The 14016-nt window shown below is 43.2% G+C and overlaps 1 protein-coding gene across 10 annotated transcripts in view; it reads left to right on the top strand.

The window, feature by feature from the left end:
- The window catches only part of pde4d (phosphodiesterase 4D, cAMP-specific), a 124001-nt gene that overhangs the window by 101084 nt on the left and 8901 nt on the right, over nucleotides 1-14016 (top strand). For 9 of the 10 annotated variants that reach the window (XM_055511100.1, XM_055511097.1, XM_055511101.1 and 6 more), the window contains 5 exons: nucleotides 4681-4872; nucleotides 6256-6292; nucleotides 6389-6465; nucleotides 6871-6920; nucleotides 9885-9997. In XM_055511100.1, coding sequence (XP_055367075.1) covers nucleotides 4681-4872; nucleotides 6256-6292; nucleotides 6389-6465; nucleotides 6871-6920; nucleotides 9885-9997 — 469 coding nt within the window. Of the gene's footprint in view, nucleotides 1-4680; nucleotides 4873-6255; nucleotides 6293-6388; nucleotides 6466-6870; nucleotides 6921-8235; nucleotides 9791-9884; nucleotides 9998-14016 lie in introns of those variants that run through there. The other variant, XM_041072355.2, reaches the window with a different exon arrangement.

Genomic DNA, 14016 nt, shown 5'->3' with positions numbered 1-14016 from the left:
TGTAGCATCGTAGTATACCGTAGTGTGAATTGCTAGGGCTGCCTGCGAAATGCAGCTTGTTCTCATGTTAACGCTGAGAATCTGGCAATCCCAGGTTTGTATGAGCCATCTTTTTGAATGGCTACCAAAAGCAGTACTAAGCTGGACAAAGCATACCGCCTCCTCCATCTGTCCTTCCCTCCTCTCTGCTGTTATTTACCATTTTATCAAGGCTTCTTTCATCAATTCATCATAGCTTTGTCTTTCATAATTGTTCTTCTCCTGAGATTCACAGTAGACTCATTACTATTCTTCTGGTTAAAAGAACATAAATTGCAAGTGATGCGTCAGCTGACTGTTTGAGCGTCAGACCCCACTCCACCCGACCATATTAGCTCAGTACACATGGCTCAAGTTTTGCAGGACAGAGGAGCAAATGTTTGTAAAATCCTGTTACTGCCACACCTATGAAGTGCCTCGTTATGTCAGAAAGGATGTTGTGGTGGCCTGAGACAAAGCTTGGAGAACTGTGGAATGTGTGACTTTGAACTTAAGCGTTTGCATCTGGCGTGTGTCAGTTGTGCTGAGTGATGATGTTGATATAAATAAGCCTGCTTTCCTTTCTTTAGTCTTAGCATTTTAATAAAGAACAAAAAATGAGTGGCCAGTGTAGCATTAGATCAGTTTTTGGAGCATTTGCTGCCTTGCGGGTGTTATTTACACTTAGTTATAGCGTGTATTTGGATGGGAGCTTCCACTCATGTGTGAATGTGTGACTAACAAAGGGTGTGTATGAGTATGAGCCAGATAGAGAAAATGCGTCGTAGCTGTCAGCAACTGGTCAGTCATGTGCCCTGCAGAGTAAAACTGAGTGCGTTTGTCAGTAACGCTCCTGTATGGGATGCTGATGATGTCACTGATGTCACCTGTCACTGATGTCACCTGTCCCAAATGGGAGTGGTTTTCCACCACTAGCAACTGACTCAGCTGCTATGGGTACAGTGAGACTAGGGTTACCGTAAGTAAATGGAGAACTGCAGTATGCAGTCATCGGTTCTGTGGGTGTTGCCAATATTGTACCTTACGTGAGTGTGTGGTGATACTTACAGTAACTTATTGATAACAGGCTTAAGTATTACCTGTTTCTAAGTATGCAATCAATCATGTGAACACTATTACTGCACATTTAAATAAAGCAGTTTTTCACAGTTCCGGTCATATGTTACTGTGAAAGTGAACTGATAATTAGAATTGCAGAGAAGTTTTACTCAGACCTTGTGCTAATACAGTAGGACCATATTATCATGTGTATTTTGATCATTCCCCTAGTCCTCAGTCATAATAGTGATATTGTGTCTTTATCAGTGGTGATTACTGAGTGGTGACACTATCTTTTACCTGACAGCACATTATGTTTAGTAAATTAAAACATTCTAATCATGTCTCTGTTGGGTCTTATGGTTCTATTTTTTAAAGAACACAAAGACCCAGAGAAGGTTCCCTCTTTGTCTATTTGCTGGGAAACCACATTTTCTGACTGTATGGCTGCATATAGAGTATTTTCTGAAATACATATAAATACATAAAGCAAAGCTCTTTGCTCTGCAGCCTCGTCAATCTAACTTTTCTGCTGTCATAGTCAGGACCTGTATTTAGAGTTTGCCTTATCTGTCGCTGACCTTAAGTCATGAGTTTCTGTTTTGCATTAGGAAGATGCCAAGGTAACCAAATGTACAGTATGGTCAGTATCACATACCGCGTGCATGCAGATGACTGCTCACACTGACACGCACTCACAGCACAGGCATGGCTCTCCTTGTCCCTCATCTGTTCCTGGGTCCCCGCAGCTTTCTAAAATAAAACAAGTGTCGTCTTTACAACACACAGCTCTGCCCTGATCCACACTTGCTGAACTCTTCACAGCAGGATTACATTTTTTTCTTTTTTTTTTGTAAGTTCTGCTAGTTTGTATTTCAACTCGGCACCAAAACATCATGTCTTAGGCATTTTTCTGACTAACCAGCTTTGATTGTTTGGTTGCTGGAAAACAGAGACCCTATTCTTCCCTCAGCTGAATATTTATCAAAGGCACTTAACACCCTGAACTTTTCTGCGTTACGTCTCCTCACAGCTGTGTCACATCAACTCTTAAGCTGCTTGGAATGGCTCAAGTGACCCAGAGCTGAACGCGTTTAAGTCTTTGACTGATGCAAATAGTGTGTGCATGTGTGCATGGAGAAAAGAGTGAAGAAGTGTGGCCTGAAAATGGTGGGATGTCTGGAGCAGCCAGGAAGAGCTCTCCGTCATTTGTCTGGTGTTCGCACGTCGAATACTTCCTTCCTCGCCACTGATATCTCAGTCCAACATCGCGTTTGCCTTTTTGGGTAAACTGCAGTTTCCTGTGGTCTCTGTCCTGGAAGTATGCTGGATTTACTTCCATTTTCTACTCTAATCCTCTTATGACTTGTACTTGTGCTTTTTATTGATTTTCACTTTCTTCTTGATGCTGTTATTACAGTGCTAAAACTGTTGAGTTCATCGGTGAGCTAATTGTAAAGGCTACTTCTGTCATACCCAACAGGGCGTTCCTATGGAGTCGCGCTCTACACACATTGTGAGTGGAGCGATGTGTCAGAGAATGAGTGTCAAATGGGACGTCAGAGTCAGTGTGATAAAGAATCAGTTGTTAAACATATGCTGCGTGTTATGTTCTTGCTGTCATCTTTGTCTCAGCCTTGTTCCCAAAATGGTACACGCCCATAACTGTACAAACTTATGACACTCAACAGCTGGTGTCTGGAATGTCAGCTTGTGTGAGTCTGTGCTTTCACACCTGCCGTAAAAAACACAAATGGATGACTGGATGTGATAAGGAGGTGTGACTTTGGGCCCGTGTGTAAATGCGGAAAGATTACAGTTTGGTTAATAATGTTTTGCAGTGACGTATTATTGATCTAACACTGAATGACTAAACCTAGAAAGACAGTGTGAGAGAAGTCAAGGACAGAGGTCACAGTGGTGTGTGTAAGATAAGATGAACCACAGAGGACTGTGTTTTCTAAAAGCTAGTTGGAGAGAAGGAAACGAGGATGATACGAATGCCCTTTCCTCAGCCTCCAGGCAGACGGCCAAACTATCCCGTTCCACAACCAAAGCTCACACTCACTCAGCTGCAGCTACTTCAGATCACAGAGATAGCGCAGCATTTAGCCGTTTAGTTTGCCGTGGAAAGTGTCCTTGCCTTGTCCTCTCGTCAGTGTGGCTTCCACATCTTTCCAGTATGTCCATTTGCTTCTCCCATCACAAAGACTTCTGTTTTAATTGTTTATTGTAAGCACTTGACTGACTTTTATGCAATGTTTGGACACAATGAATACAGATCATATTACAATTAATATGTATATGTGAGGCGGCACGGTGGTGCGGTGGGTAGCATCGTTGCCTCACAGCGAGAAGGTTCTGGGTTGCGGCCCTGGTTCTACGTTGCATGTTCTCGCATATTCTCCCTCGCATATGGTATTCAGCGGTTTGGAAAATGGGATGGATGTATATGTGAGCAAAATTAATGCAGTTAATCCAATTACTAATGCAGTCAAAGACAACAGTCCTGCAATAAATGATCTGTCATGTAGTAGACTAAACTGCCATTGATCATTGTAAGGATTTGCCTGGACCGGATCGGTTTCTGTTCCTTAGTTGTTCACTGTTTCCTGCTGCATGCATGCACACACCAACAGGATAAGGTGTGTGGGTGTTTGCATTGTGACGATGATGGCGATGTTATTCCTGTGTGTATTGTGCACCAGGCTTGGGGGAATCCCCTCTGACCTTTGTGTCCACATCAGATGGGATTAGCAGCTTGCTTAGTAGCACTAGAACATCAATATCCCCAGTGACAGGCCGTAGTCATCACCTGAGTGAACAATCACCTAGGAGATTAAGGAGCTCATCACAGCGGGAAATGGTGTCACTGGCTGTTTGGAAACATCTTCTAAGTGTGAGTCAGTGTCATTGTTAGACCAGAAGTAATCCCTGTGGCCCTGGGCCCATTTTAAACATAATGTATTAAGTGGGATTCTACAGTATGTTGATCTAAAATATTGTTGCATTAGTCTCCAATGTTGTTAAGGGTCAACGTAATTATACAATCAAAAAGATGAAGAAATGGAGCTTATGGTGATTGTAGAGCACGTCAGCCCATCATCATCATCAGCCACATCAGTACATCAGCCTAGTATGGGCCCACACTGTGCTCGTCATATAGTGTAGGCACGTCATGATATGGTCTGAATTTGACACTAGAAATGATTAGAGATCATGTTGTTGCAGTGGAGAAAAATATCCATGTGGGTTTAGTCAGTATGTGAGTAAGCACTGAGCTAATCAAGAACTGAAACATGTAATTACTGTCTGCATAATTATTTTTTTGCATCATTCAAACAAATAGAATAAGTACTAAACTAATACAGTTCTTACTAGAACTTAATAATTAATTCATCCATACTGTGCACTTAGAATATGCTGCAGGAGTAGTCTTATTTTTTTTATCATTGATGATAGTGACTCTTAACTGTACACCATGTTCTGACTTGTACGTAAGGAACAGCAGACATGCCAACGCTTGGGCATTTGTGACAGATTGTTTCCAATATCAACTGCACATTTTCACATTATGACCGTTGTCTTTCTCTCCTTTTGCAGTTTCGATGTGGACAATGGTACGTCATCAGGTCGCAGCCCCCTGGACCCAATGGCCAGCCCGGGCTCAGGCCTCATCCTGCAGGCCAATTTTGTCCACAGCCAACGGAGAGAGTCGTTCCTCTACCGCTCTGACAGCGACTACGACCTCTCACCCAAGTCAATGTCCCGAAACTCCTCCATTGCCAGTGATATGTGAGTGCATGTGATGCATTTTGCTTCCACCTGAACTGTCATGAAGTCCATCCGATTTTGCTGAATGCTACTACTTGAACCTTTTTCCCTTCCAACTTTATTTCTAGCATAGCTGAATGTTTACTGGAGCAGGTCTTAAAGCTGTCACAGTGATCGCTTTGGCCTTTGGCAAAATGTGCATGACAGCTGATTGTGTGGTGTCACTTATTTATTCTTAGCTGTGTCAAGTAGCACAAACAAGGTAATCAAACACAAAGTTTGTTTGCCTCTTATGTTTTGCCAACTTGCAGATTTGGTTTTTATATAACTTATGTAACTCTATATAAATGTTGCTATGTTAAATCTGTTCACGCTATGAGTTTGAGTAATCATTTGACTTTTATTATTCCAACTCCCCTTCACACTTATACTGGGTCAGGGTTGGTGTTCATAATACATTCTTCATTTTCTACACAATGCTGGCTATTCAGTTACAGATACTGCGCATTTAGTGCTACAGGAAATAAATATATTGACTGCAAACATAGCACCGTTCCAACCTGGAGGAAAGACAAAACAGATAAAAGTAACCTTAGACTTCCTCTACTTCTGCTGCTTTGTGCTCTGTTGTGTTAAACCAATAACCCTTTTTTGACCTACAGACACTTTTCAGTTACCATATAAAACTTCATCACACAGCTTTCATAAACATTAATTCTTGATGCTTGATTTTCCTATTGCAAGAAAAATGTGTGATTAGAGTTAAAATAATGCAACTTAATTTAAAGAAAGACCTACCAGAAATGTTCCATAATCACATTACAACTACATTATGAAGTAATGAATTACAAGATCAGAGGAACAGTCCTTTACACATACAATAGGGTTTAAGGACAAGCTGTATGTCTTCAAAGGTGAAGTGCTGTGAATGCCCTCTGTTCATCTAAAGGCACAAGCACATGACAAGTGTGCAGCTCGCTTGACTTTCATTCCAGGCATGTCGGATCCCATGTCAGTGGCTGAGCACATGACATGGCTGTGGTCTTGTAGAGGCGGCAGGCAACAGGCTACATGACACATACTTGTCATCAGGGCACACGTTGAGTGTCCACAGCCATAATGTAGCTCAGAGGCCAAGTGTATGGGATATAATTCCTCAAGTTGGAGTTGTGAAGACTAATGCTTAACTGACTTCCTTTTCAACACTAGACGAGAACCTCCACCAAGCAATTTCAGGAATGTGGTCAACTTATAAAATTAAAGAAATCCTATCGATATTCAATGTCTAGCTGGCAGCTGATGTGCAGAGTAAACCTGGCACTGTGATGGAGTGAATGAAAGAGGCTGAAATAAATCACCACACACTTTGATGGAATATTAAATGACTGTCTTTTCTTCTTTCAGCCATGGTGACGATATGATTGTAACGCCGTTTGCACAGGTGAGTGCATGGGCCATGTTTAGTGTCCAGTCCCAATATTTCATATAGTAGTTTTTCGAAGAGTGATTGAGTTCGGTTCTGTCGTGTTCCCCTCAGGTTCTTGCCAGCTTGAGAACTGTACGAAACAACTTTGGTGCATTAACTAATATACAGCAAGACAGAGCGTCTAATAAGTAAGTCAACACTGCCAATCTGTGTTCTTCAAACAGAATCTAATCTGATCTAGTAGGAGGAGTGACTGCATTACCCACAGAAGCACTAATAAACATGCCAGGATGTTACAGTGATCACAGTCATTCTATGACTAAAATGTTCAGCAGCAGTGATTTGATGTGCACCTGCCTGTACTGTGTCCAGTGCTTGCTACAGTCTGTCCTTGCTCGCCCTCTGCTGTTCGTACTGAATAGTACAATAACACTTTATGCATTAAAAAGCATTCTTCTTTATTCATTCTTCCTACTGACTGCCTAGGTTCATGAACTGTGTTTTAAAATAAAGCATTTAGAATTAAAAGAAGTTGGTTGTAATGTCTTTGGAAGGAATTGTCTCAGTGTGTACATTTGTTTTCTTCATGACAGGAGATCACCTATGTGTAACCCACCGCCTATCACCAAAACCACCTTTACCGGTATGTGTACAACCAGAGTGGCATGATGACTGGTGGCAATGAGTGCTTGCTGTGGGTGTGTCAGTGACTTAATTGGCAAAACACTCAATATTATATATATATAAAACACAGGGAAAATTCAACTATTATTTCATTGACCCACTATAATCACGTGTAAGCATATATGAGTATTTAATAATGAACCAACACAGTTATTTGACACACATAGTGAGAGGACACAGATAGATCCTATAGGATTGTGTTGAGGTAGAGACACGCATACACAGTAGCCCATTGTAGAGTTCACGCTGTGCTTTTGCTGCAGCACTAGACAGGAAACGTCTACACAGCAGCCTGTCTGTCCTACTTTGTTTTGTTTTTTTTTTGTCATGAGGACATACCACAGACAATACTAGATGCCTAGAATAGACTTGTCCTTGACTGTTAAGCTTTTAGCAGGATCAATTGCTGTAACCTAGCTGGTGTTTGCAAGAGAGACCATAAAAACTTAATTAATATGAACATTAATATGAATATTAATAATGAACACACACGCATAGAAACACATATGCACATGGTAGCGCTGGTGATTTTTTTGCTAAAATGGGCATAGGTGCTGATTCTCTAGCGTGGAACACATAACTATACTCCATTATCATTTGTTACTGAAATCCAATAAACCACTGTAAATCTGTCTGCACTTCTTTCACCTTGCTACATATTTGTCTGCCATTTTGTTATCAAATTCCTTATCTAATAGTCAAACAGATTAGACACATATACTTTTCTAGTAATTAGTTATTTTATATATATAATATATGAATGTATGTATTTAATAGTAATCAATCACTATACTATTTCAATCTATGGACCTGATTACTTATGTGCTGATGTACAATAAATTAAAAGCAGCATTAAAATAGTAACAGATTTTACAGTACAATCTTTTTCCATTGATGTTTATCCTCTTCCTCCTCCTGTGCGTTTTCCTTTCCTTCCCCTTCCTTCTCTTCGTCCTCTTATCTTCTGCCGCTCGCACTCCGACTTCACTGTTGAGCTGTTCCGGTACATAGTTTGGCTGTAGCCCTGCGTCTGTGCAGCAGAGTGGCCTCTCCGAGCGCCGGTGTCTGATGTCGCAACTAAGCATGAGAAGAATGTCATTGACGTCAGTGCAGTTGCGGTCAGAAAGAGTAGCACCCCAGCCACTGACACCACACGAGGGAGAGGAACAGAGAGAGAAAGACATAGAAAGGAGACAAGAGGGAGGAGGAGGATGTTCAGAGAGCAGTGGGGGAGAGCGAAGAGTGTTGGGAGACAAATTGAAGGAGAGGAGGGAAGGATTTGTCTAAGACAGTGATGCAGGACAGGCGCAATGTTGCTTCAAAATTAAAAGAGGTTTTAGATGTGGTCAGTGGTCATGCATGAAGACAAAAATGGTGTGCATGTTCTTAATCTAATCTAATCCAAGTACTTGTGGTCTGTAAAATGTGCACATTCTACCCAGTAACAGAGTCTAAATGTTAGTGTACTCCAGCTGATGGGGGATAACATGGTTACGTTTGGTTCTCTGCTGCAGTTTTTCTCTGTCTGTGTAATTGAATTACAGCTAAAGTGACCCTCCTCTCGGATCACAGATCACATAACATTAAAAGCCTGTGCTTTCCCAAGTTAGTCAGGGCATCAATATTAATTGGCTTCTGACAAGGTGACATTTTCTGTTAACATGGGCATGGGACCTTGAGACTGGCATGTCTTCAATTTCAAATCAGAAGAAGCTGAAGGATACTTGAGGCTGACGCTCTGTTACATTTACAATAGCATTAGCCGGCTCCTCGTTTACCTCTCCGTTCTGTTATTGTGCGTTTGTATGCAGAGCACATAATAAGATGCATGCACACACAGTATAGGGAGCTCCCAGCCCAGGCGCTGCTGCTCTGCAACTCCAGTCCATGTCTTCTCACTTTCCCTTCCCCATCCACAGTGCAGTCCTCTCAGGGCTTTAGGTACAGCTTGGGGAAAGCAGCACGTTTGGCTACCAGGGACGCTGAAGCAACAGCAGCCCACCCCCTATACACACAGCATCTATAGGAAACACTAGCCGGCACACGTAGCACTGGATTGTACCTTTTGCCTCGTGGACACCATGGATGTTTTATTGGCAGAGAGGCTAAGAAGAGAAAACCATGAGCTGTTGTTGGGTTAGCATTTTGTCTGGCGTGCGTGTTTGTGTGTATGCATGTGTATCTGCTTGCGACAGTGTGTGTGAGATGTTCTTTGTGCTTGTTAACAATGTCAGGATGCCGTGGACAATCTCGTGTGTGCTCTGCGCTGGACAGTATTGACACGGACCTTGACTGGTTCTGAGCCTTCCACCTGATCCTCTTTCCATCGTCCCTGTCTTCCTCCATCTCTGCTATGGTAGACATGGGCCTGCTAAGCAGACTGCTGTTCATCCTGCTACATGACTGGAATTACACTTCCCTTATGAATGACAGCGTCAACCTTATAGACCCAGATCGCTAGGTGTGATATGTGTACTGTGTATGAGAGAGAGTAGTGAGTCAGTCTGTCTTTCTGTTTTTTTAAGGATACCCTCTATATTTTTTGCCGTAGTTTCCTTATTGTTGATATTTATATGGACACCCCAGACTGGATGGGTGATTCCCATCCATCACCTGCAAACCGTACTCCCTGGGATTGTATCCGCCTCACTCCAGGAAGAATCCGGGATTTTGAACTGTAGGACTACACTGGGAATTTCTTTGCACCAAGCAAGTCAAGCTCCTCTGCAGCTGACCTGCGACCTGTGGGTTAGGATACAGGACATCGAGGCCCAGCTCTCCATTATGAAGAGTCACCCATGTGTCTACTCGGGGTATCCCAGCTTAGCTGTATGTGGTGTGGGAGACCCCGGGCCTGGACCGTCCACTAGCCCTCTGAAGCGGGCCCTTACTGACCCCTTGCCCTCCTGTCTTGCCCCTGCAGAGGAGGCCTACCAGAAACTGGCCACAGAGACCCTGGAGGAGTTGGACTGGTGCCTGGACCAGCTGGAGACTCTGCAGACCAGACACTCGGTCAGCGAGATGGCCTCCAACAAGGTAAGAGTCACTAAATGTTTGACACTGACTGGTTTAGACAAAACATTTAACTTACAACAGTTTCACCTCTGAGGGAAGCACGGTAGCACCTGTTGTATTCCGCATAGAGGTTTTGTTAAATCTCTTCATGCACACTGATGATTTTCTGTGACCAGAAGGCCCCTTTGGATGATATGCACTGTATTTATGGGACACCTGCACCTAAAGGAAAAAAATGTAATATGTTCCTCACAAATGCACAATTTTAGACTTTTAACCACATTTGCTGCCGCAAAACCAAATTTTATCTTGTGAGAAGATGTGGGTAAATAGATCGTGGCAATTCTCCAGCAGACTACACACTGTATGGTCAGTGGGCAGCATTAGGATGGTGTTTAATGCTGAATGGCAGGCCGGCCAAGGCAGCCATGTTTAATATGTATTATGTGTGTATTATATTAACTAAACATTACCTTCTCTGTGTATGGCCTGCTCCCTGTTCACGTTTCAGTGTTCATTGGACTGTTTGCGTTGTAGTGTCTGTGCATGTTGGTGATAGCATCATCATGCAGGCAGGGGGTTGTGCTCTGAGCATGCTCAGTCACCTTCAGCGCGTGTGTGTTGGTGTGTTTTCCCGTGTGTGGAGGGAGGCAGTTGCGCTGCTTTGAATGCCGATCAGCTCTAGGCTCTGGTGATGTCACACAACATGATGTCACATAAGGAGGGATGGATCTAGACAAGAGGCAGGGAGGACAGACAAAGGAATTACACACACATGCACATGCTCAACTCTAATGGCAACACAATCGCAAGCAAGCGCAGGACATGTAATGCATTCAAAAGTGAAACAATAAAAGAAAAAATCTGCAACGTGCACTGCCTCACCATTGCTCACCAGCACAGCTATCTTGGGTTGTCATGGCAACAGCCACAGGCCCAACCAGCCTGCTATCTCACTCTAGCAGTACACACACACACACACACACACACACACACACACACACACACACACACACACACACACACACACACACATCAAAGGTAATACAGTCACTACATCTCCCACACATAGCCATTACTTTGTGTCTGTATCCTGCAGACTTTCATTTATCAGCACTCAACATAAACCTTAATTCATCAGTGAGCGGAAGCCTGAGATTAAAAGGAAACAATGGAAATGGCATTCCCTTGAAGTAAATTGACTTAAATTATAGCTGCTCTTAGGTTGCTCTGAATGCTACTGTATGTCCAGTGACATGGCTAATAGCAGATTAAATCAAAGTAGACGGACATTGACATAACTTGCAAAAATGCATGTTACCACTAAATATGTTCTACAGTATTTAAAAGGCTAAAGATTGCACTTAAGGATCTCACCCTAGAGAGATGACATCACCATAGACCACCCAAAAACAACTCGTACACTCACACTTTCAGCTCTGTAAGTAAACATTTGTTTGGAGAGTAATGTTAGCCCAAACTCTTAATTCAACATAATCTTATCTTGAGCTTAAAAATGCACTTGGAGCTCTCATTTCAGACGCTGCTGTGGTTCCATTTCCACCCTTTGTGTGGGTGTACAGTACTGTAGGTGTTTCTAGACTCAGCAGCTGGCTTTTCTCTCACTCTGCTTCAGGAACAGTGTGTGCTGGTGAAGTTTGATCAGCGTGCTTTTCATGGTTACACTCTGATCATTTTCTCAGGTACAATTGCAGGATAAATGGTTTGAGATGTCCCGAAGTCTTTCTTGGACCTATTTTAAGGTTGAGAACCTTTTGGCAAATACCGTATATCCTAAAGGAACACCCTCATGTTGGTTAAGGACTCAGATTTAGTGCTTTCAAAAAAATGAACAAATTCTTTTACCATCTAGAAGAGATTACATGTGGAAATACAGTGCTACATGCGTACTGTACCTGCATGCATACCTCTGTAAACCTCACTAGAGATGGATGAAGTGAGCATACCTGTGCCAACATTTTAAAGTTAGTCTATCGGCATAGAGACAAAGGCAGCAGTGTTTTGGGGATGTAGTATCTATCTTCATGGCTGGAGCTGGGGTTTGACTCACCAACCTTGCTGTTTGGGGGCACAACCTGTTCTAGCTCCTGATCCAAAGCTGTGTTTTTATCGTCCCTCTGTTTGGGCCAAATACACCCACGTTGCCTGATGGTGCCGATCATATTTGAGAATCTGTTTAATTAAGCTGTCCATGAACCTGAAGTGACACAATTCTGCTGTCCTTTCAGTATGTGTTCGCTGGTGAGCCACTTTGGACACCCACCATCAACGCTTGTTGGTTAATTTGTCATATACGCAGGCCCCGTCAGGAAATTAACATGCTCATCATTCATTTAAACATAGTGTTCCCACTCTGCCTGGCCTTAAAGGCCCCCTGCTGTTCTGGGTTTCCTAAATTGCCTGTCTCAGGTATGTGCAGTCAGTTCATTGAGGTGTTGTTGTTGTTGTTGTTGTTGTTGTTGTTGTTGTTGTTGTTGTTGTTGTTGTTGTTGTGTTGTTGTTGTTGTTGTTGTTGTTGTTGTTGTTGTTGTTGTTGTTGTTGTTGTTGTTGTTGTTGTTGTTGTTGTTGTTGTTTGTTGTTGTGTTGTTATCATTATTACAGGGTATAAAACTATTATGGACTCAACTAGATATCACACTAGTGACTGGCCAGTTACAATTACTGTGTATCTATTTACAGAATAAGGGCTTCTTCCCGTTTTCTTCTCTATACTTTGTTTACATTATGAATGGACAGCAGACTCTTCCCAGTCAGTGATGCATTCACGGAAAACAGAACAGAGACAATTTGTGTGTTCTTGCTCACTCTGTGTTCTGCAGAGAGGGGGCGTCTGCTACAGAATAAATGTGCAATCTGAGAAAAGAAACAAATGCAACAGATCTGGAGGTGTCGTGGGCTATATACAGCAGGGAACAGATATTTTTGGTCTTTCCACTGAAGAACAAATTACACACAAGTCACAGCTAAGCTTGGTGTGACACTTTCCAATTTTTACCCAATAGTTTGTGTTCACACCTCCTGACTAAGCTATCAATATGTGTGTGTATTTGCTGGATGGACGGAGGGTGTCCGTGTCGTGTACATGCTCTAGCAGGGAGCACACTGTGTGCGTTGGGCCTGTGCTGGCCTGTTCGGTTCGGAGTCGATCAAAGCTGCTGAACCTCAGTTAGCCAGTGGTCTCGTCCGCCCCCGTATAGCCGTAAATGACTCACAGCGCCAGGCTGGCTGTAGAGCTGGGGTGTAAAATAAGCAGAGACCGGTTTGGTCCCCATGCCAGCGCATGGACACACAACACTGAGCGGCCACATTATTAGGTACACCTATTCATGCGATGCAAAGCCAGTACAGCAGCTACTGTGCTCTATGCCATTGGTTTGATTTCCCTGTTTGTGGAATTGTGTGGTCAGTGCTTTACGTGTTTGTCCTGTTGAGACCACTTCAGATGAGCTTGACGCACATTTCTCTTACAACAAGAATGGGTTTTCATTTATTGACATCATCTCATCTGTGATCCTACTGTGACTCACTCCCATGAATGCTGTGTTTTCGGTATTGCGCTGGATGAGGTCATCTGTGCTTGCACATCATACTGTACAGAGGGTTAGGTCAGTTAACACATATGCCTGCACATATACTGGTGTATGCATTGGGAATGTGCCACGCAAACACACAAACAAGCGTGTGTGCACCCACTGACACAAAGCCACATCCCGCTGCACTGCAGGAACTGATGGAAGGGAAGGTGGAGATTTTCCACTGACTTCAGGCCCATCCAATCACACAGCAGGTGACCTCAAGCTCGTTCCAATCCAAGCCAATCAGGGCTGATGATGAGCTCACATTCTTCCATCTCTGCGCCCCGATTTGCTGCCGCGTTCTGACACCGTGCGAGGAGCAGCCTGTGCGCTTCACATGGGAGCTTGTGTCATGCACACAGAATCAGACGACCTGGGAGCTGTTGGTAGAAAAATAGTGCTGTCCCGGTGCTTTGGCATCTACCAAGCATCCGCACCATCAT

The sequence above is a fragment of the Betta splendens genome, chromosome 9 (genome assembly GCF_900634795.4).
Source record: "Betta splendens chromosome 9, fBetSpl5.4, whole genome shotgun sequence".
Taxonomy (NCBI): Eukaryota; Metazoa; Chordata; class Actinopteri; order Anabantiformes; family Osphronemidae; genus Betta; species Betta splendens.
This window is presented reverse-complemented; position numbering and strand designations above follow the sequence as displayed.